The sequence below is a fragment of the Vipera berus genome (assembly GCF_964194415.1).
Source record: "Vipera berus genome assembly, chromosome: 2".
Classification (NCBI taxonomy): domain Eukaryota; kingdom Metazoa; phylum Chordata; class Lepidosauria; order Squamata; family Viperidae; genus Vipera; species Vipera berus.
In genome coordinates, this window is record NC_138203.1 from 9,497,190 (window position 1) to 9,521,306 (window position 24,117).

General features: G+C 49.6%; 1 protein-coding gene across 1 annotated transcript in view; it reads left to right on the forward strand.

The window, feature by feature from the left end:
- Positions 1-24,117, forward strand: part of ARID3C (AT-rich interaction domain 3C) — a gene marked incomplete at its 5' end in the record, with an annotated part of 90,750 nt that overhangs the window by 60,595 nt on the left and 6,038 nt on the right. Inside the window, 3 exons of the mRNA XM_081316345.1 lie at positions 6,768-6,840; positions 21,130-21,313; positions 22,612-22,856. Of these exons, the coding sequence (XP_081172471.1) occupies positions 6,768-6,840; positions 21,130-21,313; positions 22,612-22,856 (502 nt within the window). The remainder of the gene's footprint in view (positions 1-6,767; positions 6,841-21,129; positions 21,314-22,611; positions 22,857-24,117) is intronic.

Sequence of the window (24,117 nt, forward strand, 5' to 3'; positions counted from 1 at the left end):
ATGGCCTACTGGGTGGGCGTGGCCAGCTCTACATCGTTCGCATCAAGGGTGCCTATTGGGGCCTGGGCAGGAGTGGGACAGATCTGAGGGTCTCTGGCAGGAGGATGGTCTCTGGGCCAGGGCCAAGGCAGTGGGGGCCGTTCCCTCACTGTTTCCAGGATGGCTTTGCGGGCCACATGAAACCACTTCGCGGGCCGGATCTGGCCCCCGGGCCTTGTGTTTGACATGTCTGCCCTACACCGTTTCAGATAAACGATTGTCCAGTCTCTTTGTCCCCCTTTGTGGTTGGCTCTGCTGCCCCCAGCCTGTTCAAGGGTTAAGGACAACGTTCATGTCTCGCTGAGACATGGGCACCGTTTCAGCTGGCAGGGTGCCCATTCCCCGTGAACTGCCCGTGCCAAGCTGTGGAATTGCTGTGACTGCAAATCCTGATTAATGACATCCGATCCCCGTGTGGGAGCGCCTCGGGCACTTAGGAATGCAAATTGTCGGCAGGAACAGTGCCAAGCTGAGCTGGAAGGGAAGAGTTGGCACGCAGGCCTGCACGCCTGACCAAGCTGAGGGATTTTCCCTTTCTCCCCCCCCCTCAGATGGAGCGGTTTGTTTTCCGCTGATGGTGAAGATTTGTTCCTTGGAGACAGCATGCCAGGCATTGGGTAGGACTGACCTGAAATAGATAAATTATAACTGTATATCGTAGTCCTCGATTTACGACCACAATTGAGCCCAATTTCTGTTCTTAGGGGAGAAATTTTTGTTCCGTGAGTTTTGCCCTGTTTTCCCACCTTTCTTGCCACCGTTCTCAAGAGAATGACTGCAGTTGACTTTGCTGGTCAGCAGGTTGCAAAATGGGATCACGTGACTGCAGGACATTGCAACAGTCATAAGTACCGTATTTTCTGGCGTATAAGACGACCCGGCGTATAAGACGACCCCTGACTTTTGACAAGATTTTCAAGGTTTTTCGTCTTATACGCCAGAAAATACTTACATGCCAGTTGCCAAGTGTCCGACACAAGCCCGATTCAGATTCAGCCCCGTCTGATGCAAATGGTGCAAAGCCACGCGCTCTTCCAGGCCAGACTCTGCAAACAGCACGCCAGAAGCCGCAACCACCGCGGGAACTCTGAGTCCCCGCCTTTCGGCAGCCTGCACGGCCAAGCGTGGTTCGGCTTTGAGAAAGCATTTGCAGACGGAGCAGCCGTCGCGTCTGGAGCCAAGCCCCGCCCAGGAGACGGTTGGCCAGGCGGGCCCGGAAGACGCGCTAGAGAGCTGGGCTTGGGGTGGCCATGCCGAGGCCGGCTGGCAAGAGCCGCTGCATGGTCTGCGGGCAAGAGGGGAACCAAGTACCGCTGTTCCGCACTCTGTGACCAGGCAAGCGATTCTTCCGGTCGGCGCGGGTCAGGCGGTGCCTCGGCAGGAGCAAAGGTGCTCCCTTCCTACTGTCTGTCGCGGCCTATGGGCGCGACATTCAGCGGGGCCCCTCTTCGCAGCACACCGCACGGGCCTCACCCGTCTCCCCATGGACGCACCTCCTTCGCTACGGGAGCCACCCCCGCCATCCCTGCACGCCACAGATGCAGGCCCACCTCGTCTCGTCGTGAGCCTGCCTTCCGTGCGTCGGCTGCTTCTTCCGACCATCCGACGCTGCGTCCGTCTCTCCAGCGATCGCCGGCCTGGCTCGGAGGCAGGGGAGGCTCACGAAGAGGAGGCTTCTCCCTCCCGTCCAAACCCCGGTGGCGATGGCGACAGCGGCGGCTGAGCTCCAAGCCATTCTGTCCCCTCCCCCGATCCGATGAGTGATTGACACACTGATGCCCGGCAGGTGGCCAGCGCGCGCGCGCGCAGGACAACTCTGCCGGGTCTTGCCCGGTGCCAGCGGGCTCTGCGGCGTCCTTGACCGGGACCGGACCCATCCGGGCTGCAGTGCCTAGACGCGGTGTGGGCTGGGAAGTTTGGCGGCGACATGCTGGCTGGGAGGCGGCTTTGGAGCGCGTTGCCGGGGACTGCAGATCAGAGAGGTGAATAATATTTTCCGGCGTATAAGACGACCCGGCGTATAAGACGACCCCCCAACTTTTGAGACGATTTTTATGGGTTAAAAAGTCGTCTTATACACCGGAAAATACGGTACAAGTCAGTTGCCAAGCGTCTGAATTTTGATCACGGGACCACGGGGATGCTGTAACGGTTGTAAAAATGGAGGGTGAAAAATGGTCCTAAGCAACTTTTTTCATGGCTTGTTGTGACTTCAAATGGTCACTAAATGAAAGAAGGTAAATTATGGACTACCTCTAAACCCAAGCATCTCAGTTTAATTAATAAATCAAGTAACCACCTCAGGGAATGGGTTGCCTTCACACAACCTAGCCTGAACTGTTTTAACCTTGGTTAGCCTTTTCGTAGAGATTTGAGGAGAGCAAAAAACCAGTAATCCGATTCTCATCCTTTCCAACGCACCAGTTGCAGCTCACAAAAGGTCCTCCCGTTTAATATTGGATATTGGTCAAAAAGTATACTATCCAGGGTAGTATAAAAATTCCTGCCTGGGGCAGGGGGTTGTCTAGAAGACCTCCAGGGTCCCTTCCAGCCCTTGGATTTTGGGTCTTAATAACATTTGTTGGTCGGAAAAGAGCTTACCCGATTTCTGCTTCTATTCTGTTTTATTTTATTTTATTCAGCTTTAGTATAGTTCTTAGTAATATTTTAACTTTGTGTTGTTTTAATCTATTTTTTATTTGTTTCATAACTTGTCAGCTGCGCAGAATCACCTTTTGAGGAAGGTGGATGGCATCAAAATCGAATGAATGAATGAATGAGTGAATAAATAAATAAATAAATAAATTGCTGATTAAATTTCTACACCATCCATAAGTGATGCTGGACAATTTACCACCACATAATGAAACTTAAAAAGGGACGCGGTGGCTCAGTGGGTTAGGATGCTGAGCTTGTCGATCAGAAGGTCGGCAGTTTGGCGGGTCGAATCCCGAGTGCCGTGTAGCAGAGTAAGCGCCTGTTACTCGTCCCAGCTTCTGCCAACCTAGCAGTTCGAAAGCACGTAAAAATGCAAGTAGAAAAATAGGGACCACTACGGTGGGTAGGTAACAGCGTTCCGTGCGCCTTTGGCATCTAGTCATGCCGGCCACATGACCACGGAGACGTCCTCGGACAAGCGCTGGCTCTTTGGCTTTGAAACGGAGATGAGCACCGGCCCCTAGAGTCGGAAACGACTAGCACGCATGTGCGGGGGAACCTTTACCTTTACCTTTTTTAATGAAACTTATACAAATATATGAAGAAAAGCAGAGCTTAAAAAACAGGATTGAACACCACTTTAAACGTACAAGTAAAATCCTATCTTTTTAGCTAGGTCAATTTTACAGCGTTTACAGGGGGTCCTCGACTTCACGGCCACAACTGAGCCCAAACTTTTCTTGCTAAGCAAAATATTTCTTAAGTGAATTTTACCCCATTTTATGACCTCCCCTGCCACGGTTGTTGTTATCCACACGGTTGTTAAGTGAATTTGGCTTCCCCACTGACTTTGCTTGTCAGAGGGATCGCAAAAGGGGATCCCGTGACCTCGGGACACGGCAACCGTCGTAAGTACATGCCAGTTGCTTAGCATCTGAATTTTAATCACGTGACCACGGGGACGCTGCAACGGTCCTAAGTGTGAAAAATGGTCGTAAATCGCTTTTTTTCCAGTGCTGTTATAACTTCGAAACGTCACTAAATGAATCCTTGTGAGTCGAGAACTGCCTCTACAGTATAGTATTTATATTGTTAGAAATTACTCAGTTCTATCCTTTAATATTATAAGATGCCCAGCGTTACTGTGTGGCCATATGGGGGGGACTAAGAAATTTGATATATAAACAAACAAACAAACCAGTAAACAAGTAAGTCAGTCAGTAAATAAGTAAGTAAATAAATAAGTAAATAAGTAAGTAAGTAATGTCAGTCAGTCAGTAAATAAATAATCTTGCAACCATGTGTTCTTTTTTTTAGACAAACACGGTTTGTTTTCCTTCCGCAGCCTTGCTATCTCAGGGTGCAAATCCTAACTTCTCCTGGCTGGCGTTCTTGACTTCTGAGTCTTCCCTATAAAACTCCAGGGGATCGGAAGGGGCCCAGGATTGCCCCTCCTTCCCCATCAATTTTCCTCCCTGGAGGCTAGAGGTCAGAGGTCATCCGGGAGCTGCCCCCTTCCTGCTAATTGCCCTGACAAAGGGGAGGGGGTGGAGGGGCTTTGCATGTAATCCCTACAGGTGTCAGCGGAGGCTCAACGGAGATCAGGGACTGTCATCAAATATTTATCTCTCCCACCCGCGCAAAGGTTAAAGGTCGGTGCTGGGCTGGGGGTGTGGGGTCAGCTACGGCTCTCCTGGGGGCCCCGAGCAAGCTGAGTCCATCCATCATGGCTTAGCCAGAAGTTGCCACCGCCAAGATGCGGAACGGGAGCTGCCCTTTTGCAGCTTGCAAGCTTCAGGAATGGGGGAGGGAGAGGGGGAATTAGACATTGTAACGCCCCCCCCACCCTCCCCACCCCCCTCCCAAAGCTGGCCAAACCTATTTCTGGGGCAGAGGAATCCTTATAGAGCCTTTATTTATAAAGCCTTAGTAAGGCCATCCCTGGAATACCGCATCCAGTTTTGGTCACCACATTGCAAAAAAGATGTGGGGACTTTAGGAAAAAGTGAAGAATGGTTGCAGGAATTGAGCACGGCCAGTCTAGAGAAAAAGAAGGACCAGAGGTGACAGGATAGCAGAGTTTTCCAGTATTTGAAGGGCTGCCACAAAGAAGAGCGGGGTGGTCAAGCTATTCTCCAAAGCATCTGAAGGCAGGACAAGAAGCAACGGATGGAAATAATTGAGCAGAGAGCCAACCTAGAACTAAGGAGAAACTTCCTAACAGTTAGGACAATTAATCAGTGGAACGGCTTTGCCTCCAGAAGCGGTGAATGCTCCATCACTGGAAGTTTTTGAGAAAAGAACTGGACAACCATTTGTCTGAAATGGTATAGGGTTTCCTGCCTGAGCAGGGGGTTGGACTAGAGGACCTCCAAGGTCCCATCCAGCTCTCTGTTTTGACTGAAGGGTCCCTTGGTGGAAGGAAAGAGAAGGGCAGAAGTGGGAGTCCAGGAAGAAGCAGATTTCTGCTTTTTTTTTTGCACTGGCCAAAAACCCAACCTGGTGCTGGAGGGGGGGGGGTAACCAGGCTCCCCCAGCGAGGGTCCCGTTAGAAGTTGGTTCACCGCTGAACATCTTGACTGGAAGATCGTTTTCTGGGGCTCCATCCTTTTCTGATGGAAAACAGCCAATAATTTGGGGAATTAAGGAAGGCAGGAGAGAGAGAGAGAGAGAGAGAGAAATTAGGAGGAACTGTGAAATGAAAGCAAAGAAGGTTTATGGTTGTAATGTAATTCTTTTGTTTTTTTTTGTTTTTTTGTGTGGCTTTGATTGGGAGCTGCCCAAAGTTGGATAGAAGATGGGCGGATGTGGAAGGAAGGAAGGAAGGAAGGAAGGAAGGAAGGAAGGAAGGAAGGAAGGAAGGAAGGAAGGAAGGAAGGAAGGAAGGAAGGAAGGAATATGAGTGAGAGGAAGGAAAGATGGAAGGAGTAATGGAGGGAAGGGGAGAAGGAAGGAAGATAGATAGATAGATAGATAGATAGATAGATAGATAGATAGATAGATAGACAGGCAGAGATAGATAGATAGATAGATAGATAGATAGATAGATAGATAGATAGATAGATAGATAGACAGAGAGAGAGAGAGAGAGAGAGAGAGAGAGAGAGAGAGAGAGAGAGAGAGAGAGAGAGAGACAGGCAGAGATAGATAGATAGATAGATAGATAGATAGATAGATAGATAGATAGATAGATAGATAGATAGATAGATAAAAGGGAGGGAGGAAAGGAAGGAAGATGGGTGAGAAAAGGAAGGAAAGGAAAGAAGGAAGGAGCAATGGAAGGAAGGAATATGTGTGAGGAAGGAAAGAAGGAAAGGAGTAGTGGAGGGAAGGAAGGAAGGAAGATAAAAGGGAGGGAGGGAGGAAAGGAAGGAAGATGGAGAGGAAGGAAAAGAAAGAAGGAAGGAGTAATGGAGGGAAGGGGATAAGAAAGGGAGGAAAGAAGAAAGGAAGGAGGCAAATGTAAAACTAAATATGATATTTAAATGCACAGAAGAGCAGTTTTGTAAGCAAAGGTCTTGTGTGTGGGTGTGTGGGTGTGTGGGTGTGTGTGTTGCTAGTGCCATTGTTTGGGAGTGCTTGGCTAGCAGGATCTCTGAAGCAGCCCACTGGCCCAGAGGGTGCAGGAAGCCCTGGGGGTGCGGTGTGTGTGGGGGGTCTTGGAAATAGATGGGGTGGGAGTTCAGGTCGGCTGGGTGCACTTCAACTAGGAAAGAAAGCCTTTTTCTGCAGTTGCTTCGACTGGATGTGTAGGGAGACCACTAAGAGATCCCAGGGTACGGTACAGAGGAAGATTGGAAACAAACCCCACCCAAGAAGAAGGGAAAGGAAAAAAAAACCCCATCTTGAGAAATGCAGGGAGGGGCTGCTTCTGCACTCAGGGTTACAGTTGCCTTTCTTTTTTTTTCTTTTTTGTGTCGCCCTGTGTTCATATCCTGCTCATCTCATTACGCGAAGCGAGTCTGAGCGGCTGACCAAGGCCTCTTTGGCTTTCCAGTTGCTCTTGGGGGGGAGGGGGCTCCTGTCAGTCCCCCAGACACTCATGGCCACTATTTCTGTCCCCTCTGCAGCTCTACGAGTTGGATGGAGACCCCAAACGGAAGGAATTTCTGGATGATCTGTTCAGCTTCATGCAGAAGAGAGGTGAGTGTGTGTGTGTGTGGCGGGAGCCTTCCTTCCTTCCTTCCTTCCTTCCTTCCTTGCTTCCTTGCTTCCTTCCTTCCTTCCTTCCTTCCTTCCTTCCTTCCTTCCTTCCTTCCTTCCTTCCCTTTCTTCCTCTCATCCCCCTCCTTTTCTTTCTTCCTTCCTCCCTCCCTGCCTTCCTTCCTCTCATTCTCCTCCCTCCCTCCCTCCCTCCCTTCCTTCCTTCCTTCCTTCCTTCCTTCCTTCCTTCCTTCCTTCCTTCCTTCCTTCCTTCCTTCCTCCCTCTCATTCTCCTTTTCTTCCTCCCTCCTTCCCTTCCTTCCACCCTTCCTTTCCTTCCTTCCTTCCTTCCTCTCATCCCCCTCCTTTTCTTTCTTCCTCCCTCCCTGCCTTCCTTCCTCTCATAATCCTCCTTTCCTTCCTTCCTTCCTTCCTTCCTTCCTTCCTTCCTTCCTTCCTTCCTTCCTTCCTTCCTTCCTTCCTTCCTTCCTTCCTTCCTTCCTTCCTTCCTCTCATTCTCATCTCCTTCCTCCCTCCCTCCCTTTTCCCATCCCAGGCCAATCCCTGCCTGCCCCACCCCCATTCATTAGTGCCCCATTAACCTCTGCCTGGGGTTGAGGGCTATCGAGCGCCGGTGGATTAATCCAGTGGTTGGAAAAGGGCTCTAATTGATGGCAACCTCTGGGTGGCGTCAGAGGCTGTTGGGGGGGGGCGGCGCTTGGGAAAGGGCTCCCTGGTTTGATGGTGTGGGGGGAGGTGAGGTCAGAGGTTAAAGCATTTATCGAATCCCCTCAATTGCTGGAACTTCCTATTTATCCCAACTGGGCCTGATAACAAAAGCCGGCACCGATTTCCGATGCCGGAGGGCCGTCCATCAAGGCCGCCGTTAAACGGCCGAGGCAGCTTTGAGGCTGGGGAAGAAGGCACCGACCAACGCAGGACTGCTGCAGGTGAGGTCAAAAAAGTCAAGATGGAGGCCAGAGCCCGATGAATAAAAACCCCTCTGCTGTCTTCCAATGCCAAGCTAAGGACTGGCAAGAGTGCCCCTGAGCATATCCAGAAGTCACATTACTCCCGCAATCAGGAGAAGGAGCGCACAGCAGCAGGGGAGCCCTAAGAGCTACAGGCCATCCTCAACTTACGGCCACAACGGAATCCAAAATTTATGTTGCTAAGTGACAAGTTTGTGGAGTGATTTTTGCCCCACTTTACGACTTTGCTTGCCACGGCCGTTTAGTGAATCCCTGCAGATGTTAAGTGAGGAACACGGTCGTTAAATGAATCCGGCTTCCCCCCCCCCCCTTGACTTTGCTCATCAGAAGGTCGCAAAAGGGGATCACGTGACCCCGGGACACGGCGACCGTCATAAATACGAGTCAGTTGCCAAGCGTCCGAATTTTGATCACGCGACCCTGGGGATGCTGCAACGGTCGTAAGTGTGAAAAATGGTGCAAGTCGCTTTCTTTAGTGCCGTCGTAACTTCGAACGGTCAGTAAATGAACTTGGAAGTCGAGGACTACTTGGGCTTGCTTTTGAGGCAAGGGAGGGAGTATTGGGGTCAAAAAAAGGCAATTTGGTGTCCACAAAACCCGTGTCCGTGTGTGTGTGTGTCTGTGTGAGTGTTTGTGTGTGTGTGGCGCTCACATTGTGTGTCAAAATGCAGGCGAGTTTTGATTGTGTGGTTGCAGGAGTCTCTGCCAGCAAACCTGGTTGACAGAATATCTTTGGAGATTCTCCGTCCTCCAGATCACGATTGTCCCAAAGGTGCTTTTTTGTCTCCAAAAGGCAAATTGGACTTTCTTTCTTGGGGTTTTTTCATGGAGAACATTTCGCTTCTCATTCAAGAAGCTTCCTCAGTTCTGGCTGCTTTTCCGTTAGAACTGAGGAAGTTTCCTGGACGAGAAGTGAAAGGTCTTCAAAGGAAAAAAAACCAAGAAAGTCCAGTTGTCTTTTGGGGGGAAAAAAAGCATCTTTGGGACACCTGGTTGTCAAGAGTTCAACTCTTGAAGCTGTCAATCAGACATCGCCAGCCCAAGGGGGTCCGTGACTGTTGGCTCGGACAAAGAAGTATGAAACCTCCATGCCAGGTTAGCAGAGAGCAGCTAGTCCTCGAATGACGACCGCAGTTGAGCCCAACGAAACCTCTGTTGCTAAGTGAGACATTTGGGAAGTGTGAGTTTTGCCCCGTTTTGCGGCCTTTCTTGCCACAGTTTTTAAGTGAATCGCTGCGGTTCTTGAGTTAGCCACATGGTTGCTGACTGAACCTGGCTCCCCCATTGCCTTTGCTTGTCAGAAGGTCGCAAAAGGGGATCACGTGATCTGCGGGACACCACAACCGTCATAAGTTCATGCCAGTTGCCAACTGTCCGAATTTTGATTAGAGAGGAAGGAAAGAAGGAAGGAAGATGAGTGAGAATGGTGAGGGAGGGAGGGATGGAGGGACGGAGGGAGGAAGGAAGGAAGGAAGGAAGATGAGGTAGGAAAGCAACAGAGGCAGGAAGGAAAAAAGGAACGAAAGAAGGAAGATGAGAGAAAAAGAAAGGAATGCAGGCAAGAGAGGAAAGCAAGAGAAAGAGGAAGGAAGGAAGGAAAATGAGTGAGAAAAAGGAAGGAAGGCAAGAGAGGAGAAGGAAGGAAGGAACGGGAGGAAGAAATGTGAGGGTGGGAGGGAGGAAGGAAGGAAGGAAAGAAGGAAGGAAGGAAGGAAGGAAGGAAGGAAGGAAGGAAGGAAGGAAGGAAGGAAGGATCTGGACTGCCTGCAGATGACAGAAGCCCCCCCTTCCCCCATGATACACGGCCCCTCCACTGTGCGTCTGGCCCTCATTATTCTCCCTGAACTAATTAAGCGGCTTTCTCCTGCCTGCGATAAGGGTGCTAATTAAGAGCTTTTCTTGTGGCTGCACATCTGTATTGGAAAGCCCTTTGTGAGGCTCCGGTAGAGGATCGAATCCCCCAGGTGGTGGGGTTGGGGCGCTCTTGATGCCCATCGATTGTCACTTGGAGAGATAAGGGGCAAGGTGCCCCCCCCCTTGTGCCCGAAGGAGAGAAATCGCTGGGCTGGGGGCTGAGCCTTTCTGCCTCCTGGTCCTGGGAACGAGATCTGTTCTTCTGGCACAATTGGAACCTCACACAAGTGACAGACATGTGAAGCTGGGGGGGAAGCCCCCACCACTTGTGCTCCAGTCTTCCTGAATTTTGTGCGTGCCCCTCCCCTCCATGCTGGCTGGGGATGATGGCACTGCAGTCCCTTGCATTTAGAGGAAGCAAGGCTGCTGTCATCCCTGCCCAGAGTGGCACCTTATAAAATCATGGGGCTGGAAGGGACCTTGGAGGTCTTCTAGTCCAACCCCCTGCCCAAGCAGGAAACCCTTATACCATTCCAGCCAAATGGCTGTTCAGTCTCTTTTTAAAAACCTCCAGTGTTGGAGCACTCACAACTTCTGGAGGCAAGTCGTTCCACTGATTAATTAACACAGTAACAGAATAATAGAGTTGAAAAGGATCTTGGAGGTCTTCTAGTCCACCCCTCCTGCTCAGGCAGGAGACCCTGTACCACTTCACACAAATGGCTGTCCAGTCTCTTCTTAAAAACCTCCAGTGATGGAGCACTCACAACTTCTGGAGGCAAGCAGTTCCACTGGTTGATTGTTCTCACTGTCAGGAAATTTCTCCTTAATTCCTTGATGGGTTTCCATCTGTTGCTTCTTGGTCTGCCTTCAGGTGCTTTGGAGAGAAAATCAACCCCCTTTTCCCAGTGACACCCTCAAGAATTGGAAGGCTGCTATCAACGTCTCTCTTTCCGTTCATTAAAAAAATAAATTCATTCACATTTTTAATCTTGCAAGTGTGACTTCCCAAGAACCCTGCAGAGTAGGCCAGCATCGATTCCCACCCCACAGCTGGGAAGACTGAGAGAAGCCAGAAACTTGCTGCCAAGTTAGTGGTACAATTAGACATGGGAATTGTCTCCAGCAAGGTGAAAAGCAGAGTAAAATTGTCACCAGGCAGTAGAAATTACACAACTTGAAGGTTAACACCAATTGGGAACTCTCTGCCCCCTCTTTGGATGCCATTCAAAGCATCATTTTTCCCATGGTGGTTGGAAATCAACTGTCCCACTCAGGAGGAGGGATCAAACGGAATTAGCATGGACTCATTACATAAAGTATAGGGACGCGGTGGCTCAGTGGGTTAGGACGCTGAGCTTGTTGATCAGAAGGTTGGCAGTTTGGCGGGTCGAATCCCGAGTGCTGCGTAACAGAGTGAGCGCCTGTTACTTGTCCCAGCTTCTGCCAACCTAGCAGTTCGAAAGCACGTAAAAATGCAAGTAGAAAAATAGGGACCACTACGGTGGGAAGGTAACAGCGTTCCGGGTGCCTTTGGCGTCTAGTCATGCCGGCCACATGACCATGGAGACGTCCTCGGACAAGCGCTGGCTCTTCGGCTTTGAAACGGAGATGAGCACCGGCCCCTAGAGTCGGAAACGACTAGCACGCATGTGCGGGGGAACCTTTACCTTTACCTTTATTACATAAAGTAAATGATTTTAAGGTTTCATTTTACGGATTCAAGCTAATCCTCAGCTTAATGTCACAACGGAGCCCAGAATTTCTGTCGCTAAGTGAGACAGCTGTTAGGTGAATTTTACCTCCCATTTGCGACCTTTCTTTCCCCAGTTGTTAAATGAATCACCACAGTTGTGAAGTTAATAACACGGTTGTTAAAGGAATCTAGTTTTCCCTATTGACCTGGCTTGTCAGAAGGATGGAAATAACTCCGGGACACTGCGACCGTCGTAAAGATGAGCCAGTTGCCAAGGGTCTGAATTTTGATCATGTGACCGTGGGGGGATGGTACAACTGGCCATAGGTCACCTTTTTCAGTGGCCGTTGTAACTTTGAATACCTGGAGTCCTTCTCTGAGGGAGGTGTCAATGAAGATGAAATTTAAATTAATTAATAAATATAAGAGGGGACAATCTGATGCCCTCCAGATGCCTTTGAGCCTTATCTGGTCTTTCCCAAGTGAAAGGTGGCAGTCTGGGGGAGATCCCTGTAATATAGGCAGTGAACAATAAAGTAGCTCATTTGAGCTCTACATAGGTAGTCCTCGACTTGCAGCCACAATTGAGCCGAAAATGTCTGTTGCTAAGCGAAACCTTTGTTAAGTGAGCTTCGCCCCATTTCTTGCCACAGTTGTTAAGTCAATCACTGCAGCTGATAAGTTAGTCATTCACTTGTTAGTCATTGTTGTTAGTCGGGAGGTTGCAAAAGGAGATCAGGTGAGCCCGGGACACTGCGACCGTCATAAATACGAGTCAGTTGCCAGGCGCATGAATCTGGATCACCTGACCACAGGGAGGGTGGAATGGCCATGTGAAAAAACATCATAAGCTTTCCGGTGCCGTTATAAATTCGAATGGTCACAAAATGAACTTTTGAGGACCAGCTGTATACTATACACTGCCTACAGCAGGGGTCCCCCCCCACCCCCCGCCGGGCAGTGGTGGGATTCGAATGTGTGAACAACCGGTTCTCTGTGTGGATGCCGCTTCCGGAAGTCCATTCTGCACCTGGGCAACAAAAAAAATTAGCTACCGGTTCTGCCGAAATGATGAGAACTGGCTGAATCCAACCACTGCCCCTGGGCCACGGACCAGTACTGGTCTACACAACATTGTTTTCCACAGAACCGATCCCTGGTGCCCCAAAATTGGGGACCACTGGCCTACAGCCCGTCTGTGAAGGACATGGGTGGTTAAAGACATATGAAATACAAATATAAACAAATGAAGCATAAATGTAAACGAATTAATAAATTTAATTAATAAAGAAACACAAAAAGGGCAAGACCGTCTGACTGTCCTGGATGCCTTTGAGCCTTATCTGGGTTTTCCCAAGCAAAAGCTGGGGCAGATTCCTGAAATATAGGCTGTGAACAATAAAGTAGCTCATTTGAAACTCTATACATTTGAGTCTACTTGTGACTGACCCATGAGAGCTATAAACTTGCTTTGGAGCAGCCTTTGAGAAGCCAGGCTGGGTTTTCTCAAGGTTGCCTCTGCTTCACAATCCACCTTATGACTCACAGCCATCCACAAACAATGCATTGCTGGGCAATGATGCTACCAGGGAATAACAAGTTGTGTGTTTTTTTTAGAATATTTACCCAGGCTGGGTGTTTCTGGAGAAACTGGTTCTCCCTGATCTTCCTCCCCTTGCAGGGCCAGCCCCTTTTTTTGGGGGGGGGAAAGCAGGATTGCAAAGGGGGAGGAGGGTCCCAAGTAGAGGTGGAGAAGAGGCTGTTTCCCCCCCCCCCACACACACACACGCCCCTCATTGGAACCAGGCTGGGGGTCTGGAGCCTTTGCGTGCCTCTTCTCTTTGCTCAGGAGGTCTCCTTCCTCCCTGCCAAGCCGTGGGTGGGTTGAATGACCCTTTGGCTGATAACTGGCTTGGCCTCTTGAGGACTGACCAGGCTGGTCCACCCTGTCCATCCAGTGGCTTCTTCTCTCTTTGCCCTTCCCAAGGCCCTGAGGGGCTTCTCTGTCAAAGAGCTGCTCTCTTTTTGTCTCCGCAGAAAAGGAACACTCTGCAGGCGGCAGAGGAATTTGCATCTTCTTTGGATGGGGGAAGAGAATGTGTTGCTCTCGGGACCATCCAGAATCTGGGCTTTCTTTCTTTCTTTCTTTCTTTCTTTCTTTCTTTCTTTCTTTCTTTCTTTCTTTCTTTCTTTCTTTCTTTCTTTCTTTCTTTCTTTCTTTCTTTCTTTCTTTCTTTCTTTCTTTCTTTCTTTCTTTCTTTCTTTCTTTCTTTCTTTCTTTCTTTCTTTTTTCTTTCCTTCCTTCCTTCCTTCCTTCCTTCCTTCCTTCCTTCCTTCCTCCCTCCCTCCCTCCCTCCCTCCCTCCCTCCCTCCTTCCTTCCTTCCTTCCTTCCTTCCTTCCTTCCTTCCTTCCTTCCTTCCTTCCTTCCTTCCTTCCTTCCTCCTCTCCTCTCCTCTCCCCTCCCCTCCCCTCCCCTCCCCTCTCCCCTCCCCTCCCCTCCCCTCCCCTCCCCTCCTCTCCTCTCCTCTCCTCTCCTCTCCTTTCAGTTCCTTTGTCAGCCTTCTTAGATGGACAGCTTAATTTAGCCTCGCAGAGGGGAAAGGTCCTCATTGCGCTTTTTGTAAAAATTAAAACCGGACTCAGTCTGGCCTCAAGTTCCTCATCTCAAAAATCAGCAATACCTGAATGTGGGGACCTTGGTGCTCTCTGACCTTGGTGGGTTTCTTGCAGATGTTTCATGACCCAACTCCCCTGTTCCCCCCAAAATAAGACCTATCCCGAAAATAAACTCTCGCTTGATTTTTTTACGCGGGTGCCTAATATAAACCCTACCCCCCAAATAAGCCCCTAGTTAAGAGCCTGTGCAGCTGGCCACCTGCCCATTCTGTCTGGTTGTTGGTGGTGCTGCTGCCACGAGGTGAGGCGAGGTAGGTGGGGGAGTGGGTGGAGTTGCCCCATGTGCCCTGCACCCGCTTACCTCAGGGTCCCTGCAGCCAGGCTTCCCACACCCTGGCAGCTACCTCGCCTCGCGGTGGCGACATTGACAGCCCCGTCCAGCAGGAGCTTGCATGGCTGCCGGAGGCCCGCTTCTCCTGCAGCTGCTCGCGCGCGTCGCCTCCAGCCTCTGTTCTTGGCTGCAGAGGCCTTTCCTGAAGGCCTCTGCCAGCAAAACAGAGGCCAGGGCCGACATGCACAAGTGGTGATGAGCAGCCAGAGAAGAAGAGGGTCAGTGGCAGCCACGTGGGCTCCCGCTGGACGGGGTTGTGGGTACTGCTGCCGCAAGGTGAGACAATGGGAAAAATAAGACATGCCCCCAAAGTAAGACCTAATGCCTCTCTCTATATATGAGACCAGGTCTTACTTTCAGGGAAATATGGTAGGTAACATCATCAGTGCTAGACATCATCAGTGCTAGACGGGAGTGGGCTATGTGGAGAGGAGGAGGACTGTGGGGTCCTTGGTGTTCTCTGAGCTTAATTGTTTTCTTGCAGACATTTCACGATCCAACTAGGTAACATCATCAGTGTTAGAAGGGAGTGGGGTTTGCTCTCTGTTTATATACAAGCCCAGTCTAGCACTGATGACATTACCTAGTTGGGTCATGAAAGTTCTGCAAGAAAACAACCAAGCTCAGAGAGCACCAAGGGCTCCACTGCCAATCTCCTCCTCCTCCTCCTCCTCCTCCTCCTCGCACTGATGATGTTACCTAATTTGGTCATGAAATGTCTGCAAGAAAACGACCAAGCTCAGAGAGCACCAAGGGCTCCAGTGTCATTCTCCTCCTCCTCCTCTTCCTCCTCCTCCTCCTCCTCCTCCTCCTCCTCCTCCTCCTCCTCCTCCTCCTCCTCCTCCTCCTCCTCCTTTCTCCTTTTCCAGAAAAAAAAACATATCCAGAAAGATTCTCCACCCAGTTTCTTTGCCTACACCAGGAGTGCCCAGCCTTGGCCATTTGAAGATTTGGGGATTTCAACTCCCAGAATCCCTCAGCCAGCGGCGGACTTGAGGTCCACAGGACTTAAAATTTCCCATGGCCATTGGTGCCCACCTCTATGCAGACCTGACGGGACCACTTCTTCCCAAATACTCACCTGCAAACCCCTTGCTGTACCCCAAAACCCCAAGCTTCTTGCCTTTGCTCCAGAGTACAAAACACGAGCACCATTTTAATTCCCTCTCCTTCCTGGCCCTTTTTTTGCACACTCGCCATTTCTCTGTACATTTATCCACGTTTATCTTTATCTTTATCCACTTTTCACTTTTTAAACACAAAACAATCAGAATGAGCAGCTGGGAAAGAATAAAGCAAGTCATTTTTCAAGCTGATGAAGAATATCCTAGCCAATAAGAGGCCCATAAATTAGGGGACCGAGGAAACAGCGCTTGAGCCCAGCGTCTCCTGCAAATGGATGGGGCTTCGATCATTCTGCCCCCCCCCGCCCTCCCCACCCCAGGTCCAGCTCTTTCCCTGTGGTCTTTCTGGAAGAAAAGAATGTATAAATTAAGGGCTTTTCTTTGTGATTCGAAGGTGGCAGCTGCTCCGGTGCGCATCCAGGGTCCGTTTGAGGAACTGGGCATCTTGCAAGCCGGACCCCTCCCCTTCTCCTTGGCCTCTTCCTCCCCTTTGACACCAGAGAGCTGCTGGGTTTCGGAGTGCCTCTTGAAGTTTTTTTCCAAGGCACAGTTGCTTCTGACTTGCACCGGGGTGTCCTAAGGGAAATGACGCCCCTGAGTCGAGTCAGCTCCTGCTGATAGTGCAGATGGCGGGATTTCGTGCCAAGCCCACCAAAGTGGTGGCGTGCAAGGTTTTGATGGAATAGAATAGAATATCAAGAGTTGGAAGGGACCTGAGAGGTCATCTAGTCCACCCCCCCCCCGCCCAGGCAAGAAACCCTACACCATTTCAGACAGATGGTTGTCTAATCTCTTTTTTTTAAAAAAAACTCCAGTGTTGGAGCATTCACAACTTCTGGAGAGAAGTTTTTCCACTAATTATTTGTTCTCACTGTCAGGAAGTTTCTCCTTAGTCCCAGATTGCTTCTCTCCTTGATTAGTTTCCATCCGTCGCTTCTTGTCCTGCCCTCAGGTGCTTTGGAGAACAAGTTGACCCCCCCCCTCTTTTCTGTGGCAGCCCCTCAAATACTGGAAGACTGCTATCACATCACCTCTAGTCCTTCTTTTCATGAAACTAGACATACCCAGTTCCAGCAACCGTTCTTCATATGTTTTTGCATCCAGACTCCTGATCACCTTTGTGGCTCTTCTCTGCCCTCTTTCTAGAGTCTCAACGTTTTTTTTTTTAATTCTGGTGACCAGAACTGGATGCAGTATTCCAAAGGGGGTCTTACCAACAGAACAGAACAGAACAGAACAGAACAGAACAGAACAGAACAGAACAGAACAGAGTAACAGAGGTGGAAGGGACCTTGGAGGTCTTCTAGTCCAATCCCCTGCTCTGGCATAAAACCCTATACCATTTCAGACAAGTGGTTGTCCAGTCTTTTCTTAAAAACCTCCAGTGTTGGAGCACTCACCACCTCTGGAGGCAGGTTGTTCCACTGGTTGATTGTTCTCACTGTCAGGAAGTTTCTCCTTAATTCCAGGTTGCTTCTCTCCTTGATTAGCTTCCATCCGTTGATTCTGGTCCTGCCTTCAGGGGCTTTGGGAGGTTAGGTTGAATCCCCCTCTTCTATGTGACAGCCCCAGAGATATTGGAACACCTGCTATCACGTCACACCAACTCTTTCTTTTTATTAGATTAGACCAGTGATGGCGAACCTTTTTAGAGACCGAGTGCCCAAAACTGCCCCTGTCCCCCCCACCCAGAGGGCCACCCACTGCCTCCACGGTCTGCCGCAGATTGCCCAGGCAGCCCAGCAGCACCACGGCAACCCCCGCCCTCTGCCCGCTGCCCACAGCATCATCTGTGCATGATGGGTTGTGAGTGCAATGTCCCTGCTGCCATGTCTTGGCAGCTTGGGGGTGATTCTCCTCTGGGGGGGCTGCTGGTGAAGAGGGGGCCGTGGGGGGAGGTGGGGTTGGGGCAATGGCACACGTGCCCACAGAGAGGGCTCTGAGTCTCGCCTCTGGCACGCGTGCCGTAGGTTCGCCACCACTGGACTAGCGAAATCCAATTCCTGCCACCGCTCCTTGTATGTTTTAGCTTCCAGCCCCCTGATTCTCTTTTGTTTCTCTTCTCTGCCCTCTTTCCGGAGTCTCAACATCTTTTTCACATGGTGGTGATCAAAACTGGATCTCCCTCCATCTCCCTCCACCCGCAACCGTGAGATGGGCGGCATGTATGTAATATGTATGCAAAATGTAATAGATAAATACATCAGTGGCGAATACCTACAGCTCGGGTGTAGGATGAGGGTGAAGGTTCGTTCTCCGAGGCTTGTGGGTTGGTTTCTGAACGTTTCATTACCAGGCTAGGTAACATCTTCAACTCCACTGAAGATGTTACCTGGTAATGAAACGTTGAGAAACCAACCCACAAGCTCAGAGAACGAACCTTCACCCTGATCCTCCTATATATACATGTTCAGCTTGACTTGTAGGCAGCGTTAGCCAGGGGAAGCAAGCTATGGATGGCTCTCTCAGAGGCTTCCTGGCCAGGGGAACTTCCTTACCCAAAAACACATTTCCCGACAGCGAGAACAATTAAGCAGTGGAACAGCTTGACTCCAGAAGTAGTGGGTGCTCCATCACTGGAGGCATTTAAGCTATTTGTCCTGCTTGAGTAGGGGGACTGGACTAGAAGGCCTCCAAGGTCCCTTCCAGTTCTGTTATTCTGTTAATTAATAGTGGAACAGCTTGCCTTCAGAAGTTGTGGGTGCTCCATCACTGGAGGTGTGTAAGAAGAGACTGGACAACCTTTTTTTTTTAATCCCATTTATATCCCGCCCTTCTCTGAAGACTCAGGGCGGCTTACAATTTAAAGCACAAATCAATGTGCTTAGCAATTTGTCTTGAATGGTATAGGATTTCCTGCCTGAGCAGGGGGTTGGACTAGAGAAGACCTCCACGGTCCCTTCAATTCTGTTATTCTGTTAATCAGTGGAACGGCTTGCCTCCAGAAGGTGTGGGTGCTCTATCACTGGAAGCTTTCGAAAAGAGTTTGGACAGCCATTTGACCAAGGATGGTATAGGCAGAGGTAGGCGACCTCGGCTCTTTTATGACTCATGGACTTCAACTCCCAGAATTCCTGAGTCAACATAGCTGAACTCAGGAATTCTGGGAGTTGAAGTCCATGAGTCATAAAAGAGCCGAGGTTGCCTACCCTGGTATAGGCTCTCCCACTTGAGCAGGGGGTTGGACTAGGAGACCTCCAAGGACCCTTCCAATTCTATTATTCTATGTTCCAACTTACAACCATTTCCTTTAGGAACTGTTCAAAATTACAACAGCACTGGAAAAAAGTGACTTAACGACCAGTTTTCACCCTTATGACCGTTGCAGCCTCCCCAGGGCCACGTGAGCAAAATCCGGGTGTTTGGCACGCGGCACGTATTTGTGACGGTCGCAGTGTCTGGGGATCACGTGATTGCCATTTTTTTTAAAGAGTCCCAGCCGACCTCTGAGAAGCAAAGCCAATGGGAGAAGCCAGATTCAGTTAATGTCAGCACAATTCATTTAACAACTGCAGGAATTGGCTTAAGAGCTGTGGCAGAAAGGTCATAAAATGGGCCAAGCTCATTTAACAACTGCCTTGCTCCGCAACGGAACTTTTGGACTCAGCTGCGGTTGTAAGTCAACGAGTATGTATATCTGATTCGGTGGTCGACAGGGGGAGGTCCAGAATGGAGGGCTAAAGATCGGGGGGGGGCAGATTTAACAACCCCTTTTGCTTGTTGCTCTCATCCTTTGTGGAGAGGTCCAAGGGCTGCATTCCCCCAAGTTGGGGGGGGTCTTGTCTGGCCAGATCTTAACTTCCCTCCGACTTTGAGAACACCCGGCTGAATAACTGAGCCCGTGGTGGGGTCTCTCTTGTCCAGACCCCCCTCCCTGAGGAAGGGGAGCCCCCTCGGCCACAGCACCCCACTTGGCCTCTGCCGCTCCCGGCACGCTCTTTGCCCTCCGCCCTGGATCAGCTTCTAAACTGAAATCAATTTCAATAACCAGCCGGCATCGACAGATTTTCACGCAGATCCAGGGCTAATTAACAGCCTCTTGGGTCACCCAGAGGAGAGCCGGGCGGCTTCTTCGCTGCTCACTTTGGCACCTGCTCCTTCTCCGGCCGGAAGGACCGAGCTCCCACCACAGTGCCCTTGGCCAAGCTGGAGGCGGGGGGAAGGGGTTCCCCCTCATGGGTGGCAAGTATTTTCCCTTTTGACGGGTCCTTGGTGCTCTCGGAGCTTGGTGGTTTCCTGGCAGACTTTCATGACCCAACTATGGAACATCATCAGTGCTAGAAAGGAGTGGGGTTTGCAGAGTGGAAGAGGAGTCGGAGGAGGAGGAGGAGGAGGAGGAGGAGGAGGAGGGAGGAATATTGGGTCCTTGCTGCTCTTGGAGCTTGGTCGTTATCTGGCAGACATTTCATGACCCAGCTAGGAACCATCATCACTGCTAGGCAAGAAACATGTGCCGGAAAACCACCAAGCTCAAAGAGCACCAAGGACCCCTCCTTTCAACCATCAGCTACTGTACAAATTTTCTCCTTTATTTTCCTCTTTTCCAATTTTGTAACCCCTCGACAAAGAAATGGGAGCTGGAAGTCAGCCCTTCTTGACCTACCAGATATACCAGATCCTCTCCCTAAAGCCTCCACCGGGCAATGCGTTCAGAGGACTCCAGCCAGGTCTTTGCAAAGCCTTGTATTTCTTTTTCTTTCTTTCTTTCTTTCTTTCTTTCTTTCTTTCTTTCTTTCTTTCTTTCTTTCTTTCTTTCTTTCTTTCTTTCTTTCTTTTTTTCTTTCTTTCTCTTTCTTTCTTTCTTTCTTTCTTCTTCTTTCTTCCTTCTTCCTTCCTTCCTTTCTTTCTTTCTTTCTTTCTCTCTCTTTCTTTCTCTCTCTCTCTCTCTTTTCTCTCTCCCTCCCCTTCCTTCCTTCCTTCCTTCCTTCCTTCCTTCCTTCCTTCCTTTCTTCCTTCCTTCCTTCCTTCCTTCCTTCTTTCTTCTTTCTTTCTTTCTTTCTTTCTTTCTTTCTTTCTTTCTTTCTTTCTTTCTTTCTTCTTCTTTCTTTCTCTTTCTTTCTTCTCTCTCTTTCTCTCTCCCATCCTCTTTCTTCTTTCCTTTTTTCTTTCTTTCTTTCTTTCTTCTTTCTTTCTTTCTTTCTTTCTTCTTTCTTTCTTTCTTTCTTTCTTTCTTTTTCTTTTCTTTTCTTTTCTTTTCTTTTCTTTTCTTTTCTTTTCTTTTCTTTTCTTTTCTTTTCTTTTCTTTTCTTCTTTTTCTCCTATTTCAATCAATGACTCTGAGCAACTTGTCATTCAAAAAATATGCCATAGTACAAACAGTGGCAACATTTTAAAAACAATAAAAGCGTCTAAACTAAATTTACACAGCATTGCAGTGCTGGGGGTGGAGGGTGGGGTGGGGCTGTTTTTTATTATTATTTTTTTTAAAAAAAGTACAGAGCATTTAAAAAAAAAACTCAGCACAAAATCATGGCCAGCTGGGGAATTTTGGGAGATGAAGTCTGCCCGTCTTCAAGTGGCCAAGATTAGAAACATTGATTTGGGTGATGGCTTCTTTTTTAAAACTTTTTCTGCGTGGTGCCCATCTTTCTCCCTCTCTCCTTCCCTCGTTCCAGGGACCCCCGTAAACCGAATCCCCATCATGGCCAAGCAAGTGCTGGATCTCTACACGCTCTATCGGCTGGTGACTGAGAAAGGGGGTCTGGTGGAGGTCATCAATAAGAAGATCTGGCGGGAGATCACCAAAGGCTTGAACCTGCCCACCTCCATCACCAGCGCAGCCTTCACGCTCCGCACACAGTGAGTCAGAATACAGAATATAGTATGATGGAGTTGGATGGGACCTTGGAGGTCTTCTAGTCCAACCCCCTGCTCAGGCAGGAAACCCTAATCCATTTCAGACAAATGGCTGGCCAGTCTCTACTTAAAAACCACCAGTGATGGAGCACCCACAACTTCTGGAGGCAGGTTGTTCCACTGGTTAATTGTTCAAACAGTCAGGAAATTTCTCCTTAGTTCCAGGTTGCTTCTCTCCTTGATGAGTTTCCATCCGTTGCTTCTTCTTCTGCCTTCAGCTGCTTTGGAGAATAGCTTCACCCCCTCTTCTTTGTGGTGGCCCCTCAAATACTGGAATATTGCTACCCTCTAGTCACCTCTAGTCCTTCTTTTCTCTAGACTGGTTATATCCAATTCCTGCAACTGTTCTTCATATGGTATGTTTTTATCTCCAGCCCTTTAATCATCTTTGTTTCTCTTCTCTGCAGAATGAACTGTGACCAGAGATTTAGATCTGGGAATGACCAGGCTATGGATGGGGAGGCTTAGAAAAGTGTAGCCCCCCCCCCTGCTTCTTTGCATGTGTTAAGGGACAAATGCAAAAGAGACAGAGGAGAGAGAAGGAGAGAGAAAAGACAGAGAGAGGGGGGGGAAGAGAGAGAAAGAGGGAGAGGGAGAAAGAGAGAGAGAGAGGGAGAGAGAGAGAGAGAGAGAGAGAGAGAGAGAGAGAAAGACACAGAGAGAGGGAGAAAGAGAGAGAGAGAAAGAGAGAAAAAGACAGAGAGAGAGGGAGAGAGAAAGACAGAGAGAGAGAGAGGAAGAGAGAGAGGGAGAGAGAAAGAGAGAGAGAGAGAAAGAGAAAGAGAGAGAGAGAGAGATGGGTTTGATTCATTCAATACTAATTGATATGATGCCCATTGTAGACTTCTAGAATGACCAGCAATAGAAAACCTTGAAACACTGTTTGACACATGTCTCACTTTCAGTATGAACCCATCATGTTTTCAGGAAGACATTGGACAACCATTTGTCTGGAATGGTACTCTAGGGTCTCCTGCTTGAGCAGGGGGTTGGACTAGAAGACCTCCAAGGTCCCTTTCAACTCTATTATTCTGTTAATTAACCAGTGCAGCGACTTGCCTCCAGAAGTGGTGGGTGGTCCATCCCTGGAGCTTTCCAAGAAGAGACTGGACAGCCGTTTGTCCAGAACGGTATAGGATCTCCTGCCTTGAGCATGGGGATGGACTAGAAGACCTCCAAGGTCCCTTCCAGCTGCGGCGATGGACAGTTGTCTCTGCCAACCTCTCTGCTTCTCCTCGCAGATACATGAAGTACCTCTACCCTTACGAGTGTGAGAAACGGGGGCTGAGCTCCCCCGGGGAGCTGCAAGCTGCCATTGACAGCAACCGTCGGGAAAGCAGGCGGCAGATGTTCGGGGCCACCCTGTTCAGCTACTCTCCAACAGGCACACCGGGCGCTCTCGCATCCCCCAAGGTCCCTCTGCCCTCCCTTGCCCTCGCCACCCACAACGGGAGCCAGATCGGGCAAGCCCACGCCGTCAAAAAAGGTGAGGGTCTCGGGCTGCTTGGGAGGGGGAAGGGGAGGGAGGGTTCCCGGGCGAGGGGGCAAAAGCAGAGCAAGGGTAAAAGGCTGAACCTCTAGCAGGGGTAGGCAACCTTGGGTTTTTTTTATGACTCATGGACTTCAACTCCCAGAATTCCTGAGCCAGCATGGGGGAACTATGGCCCTTTCATGACTTGTGGGCTTCCAGAATTCCTGAGCCAGCATGGGGGAACTATGGCCCCTTCATGACTTGTGGACTTCAACTCCCAGAATTCCTGAGCCAGCATGGGGGAACTATGGCCCTTTCATGACTCATGGACTTCAACTCCCAGAATTCCTGAGCCAGCATGGGGGAACTATGGCCCCTTCATGACTCGTGGACTTCAACTCCCAGAGCCAGCCATGCTGAGGGGAAAGGTAGAGGTTTCCATGCTTAGCCATGCTGGCTCAGGAATTCTGGGAGTTGAAGTCCACGAGTCATATATAAGAGCCAAGGTTGCCTACCCCGGCTCTACAGGAAAATACCTCCTTTTTTGGCGTGCAGGTAGTTCCTGGTTTATTGGAGCCCCAACATTTCTGTTGCTAAGCGAGACATTTGTTAAGTGAGTTTGGCCCCGGTTTACGACTTTTCTTGCCACCGCTGTTAAGTGAATCCCTTCAGCTGATAAAATAGTAACGCGGTTTCCTGAGCGAAGCTGGCTTCCCCATCGACTTTGCTTGTCAAATGGTCGCAGAAGGGGATCGCGTGACCCCCGCGACACTGCAACCGTCATAAATAAGAGTCAGTTGTCCGAATTCTGTGTGACTGTGGGGATGCTGCAGCGGTTTGCAAGCGTGAAAAACGGTCATCAGTCCCTTTTTTCAGTGGTGCTGTAACTTTGAACGGTCACTAAATGATCTGTCGTAAGTTGAGGACTACCTCTTGATTCCCCTGTCCTGACCTTCCCCCCCCAGGGAACGCCATGTGGTGTGAAAACCTTCTGGGTCAAACTGCTTCTTTTTAAAGTAAACCCAAACTGCAAAAGTACCTCAAGGGGAAGAAAAAAAAGCCACATTGACTGGTTTTGATCTGTTTTAATTGCCTTTCAGGCTGTTCCTTGTTAAAGCTTCGGCCCTGAATGCACCAAAACAAACGAATAAATAAATAAACTTGGCAAAGGACACGCTGGGCTTTTTCCCCCTTGCCAAACCCATTTTTTTCTTGCAGCCTTCAGAGAGCCAGAGAAACTCTGAAGCTAGAGTCTTCTCCTTTCTAGATGCAGCCC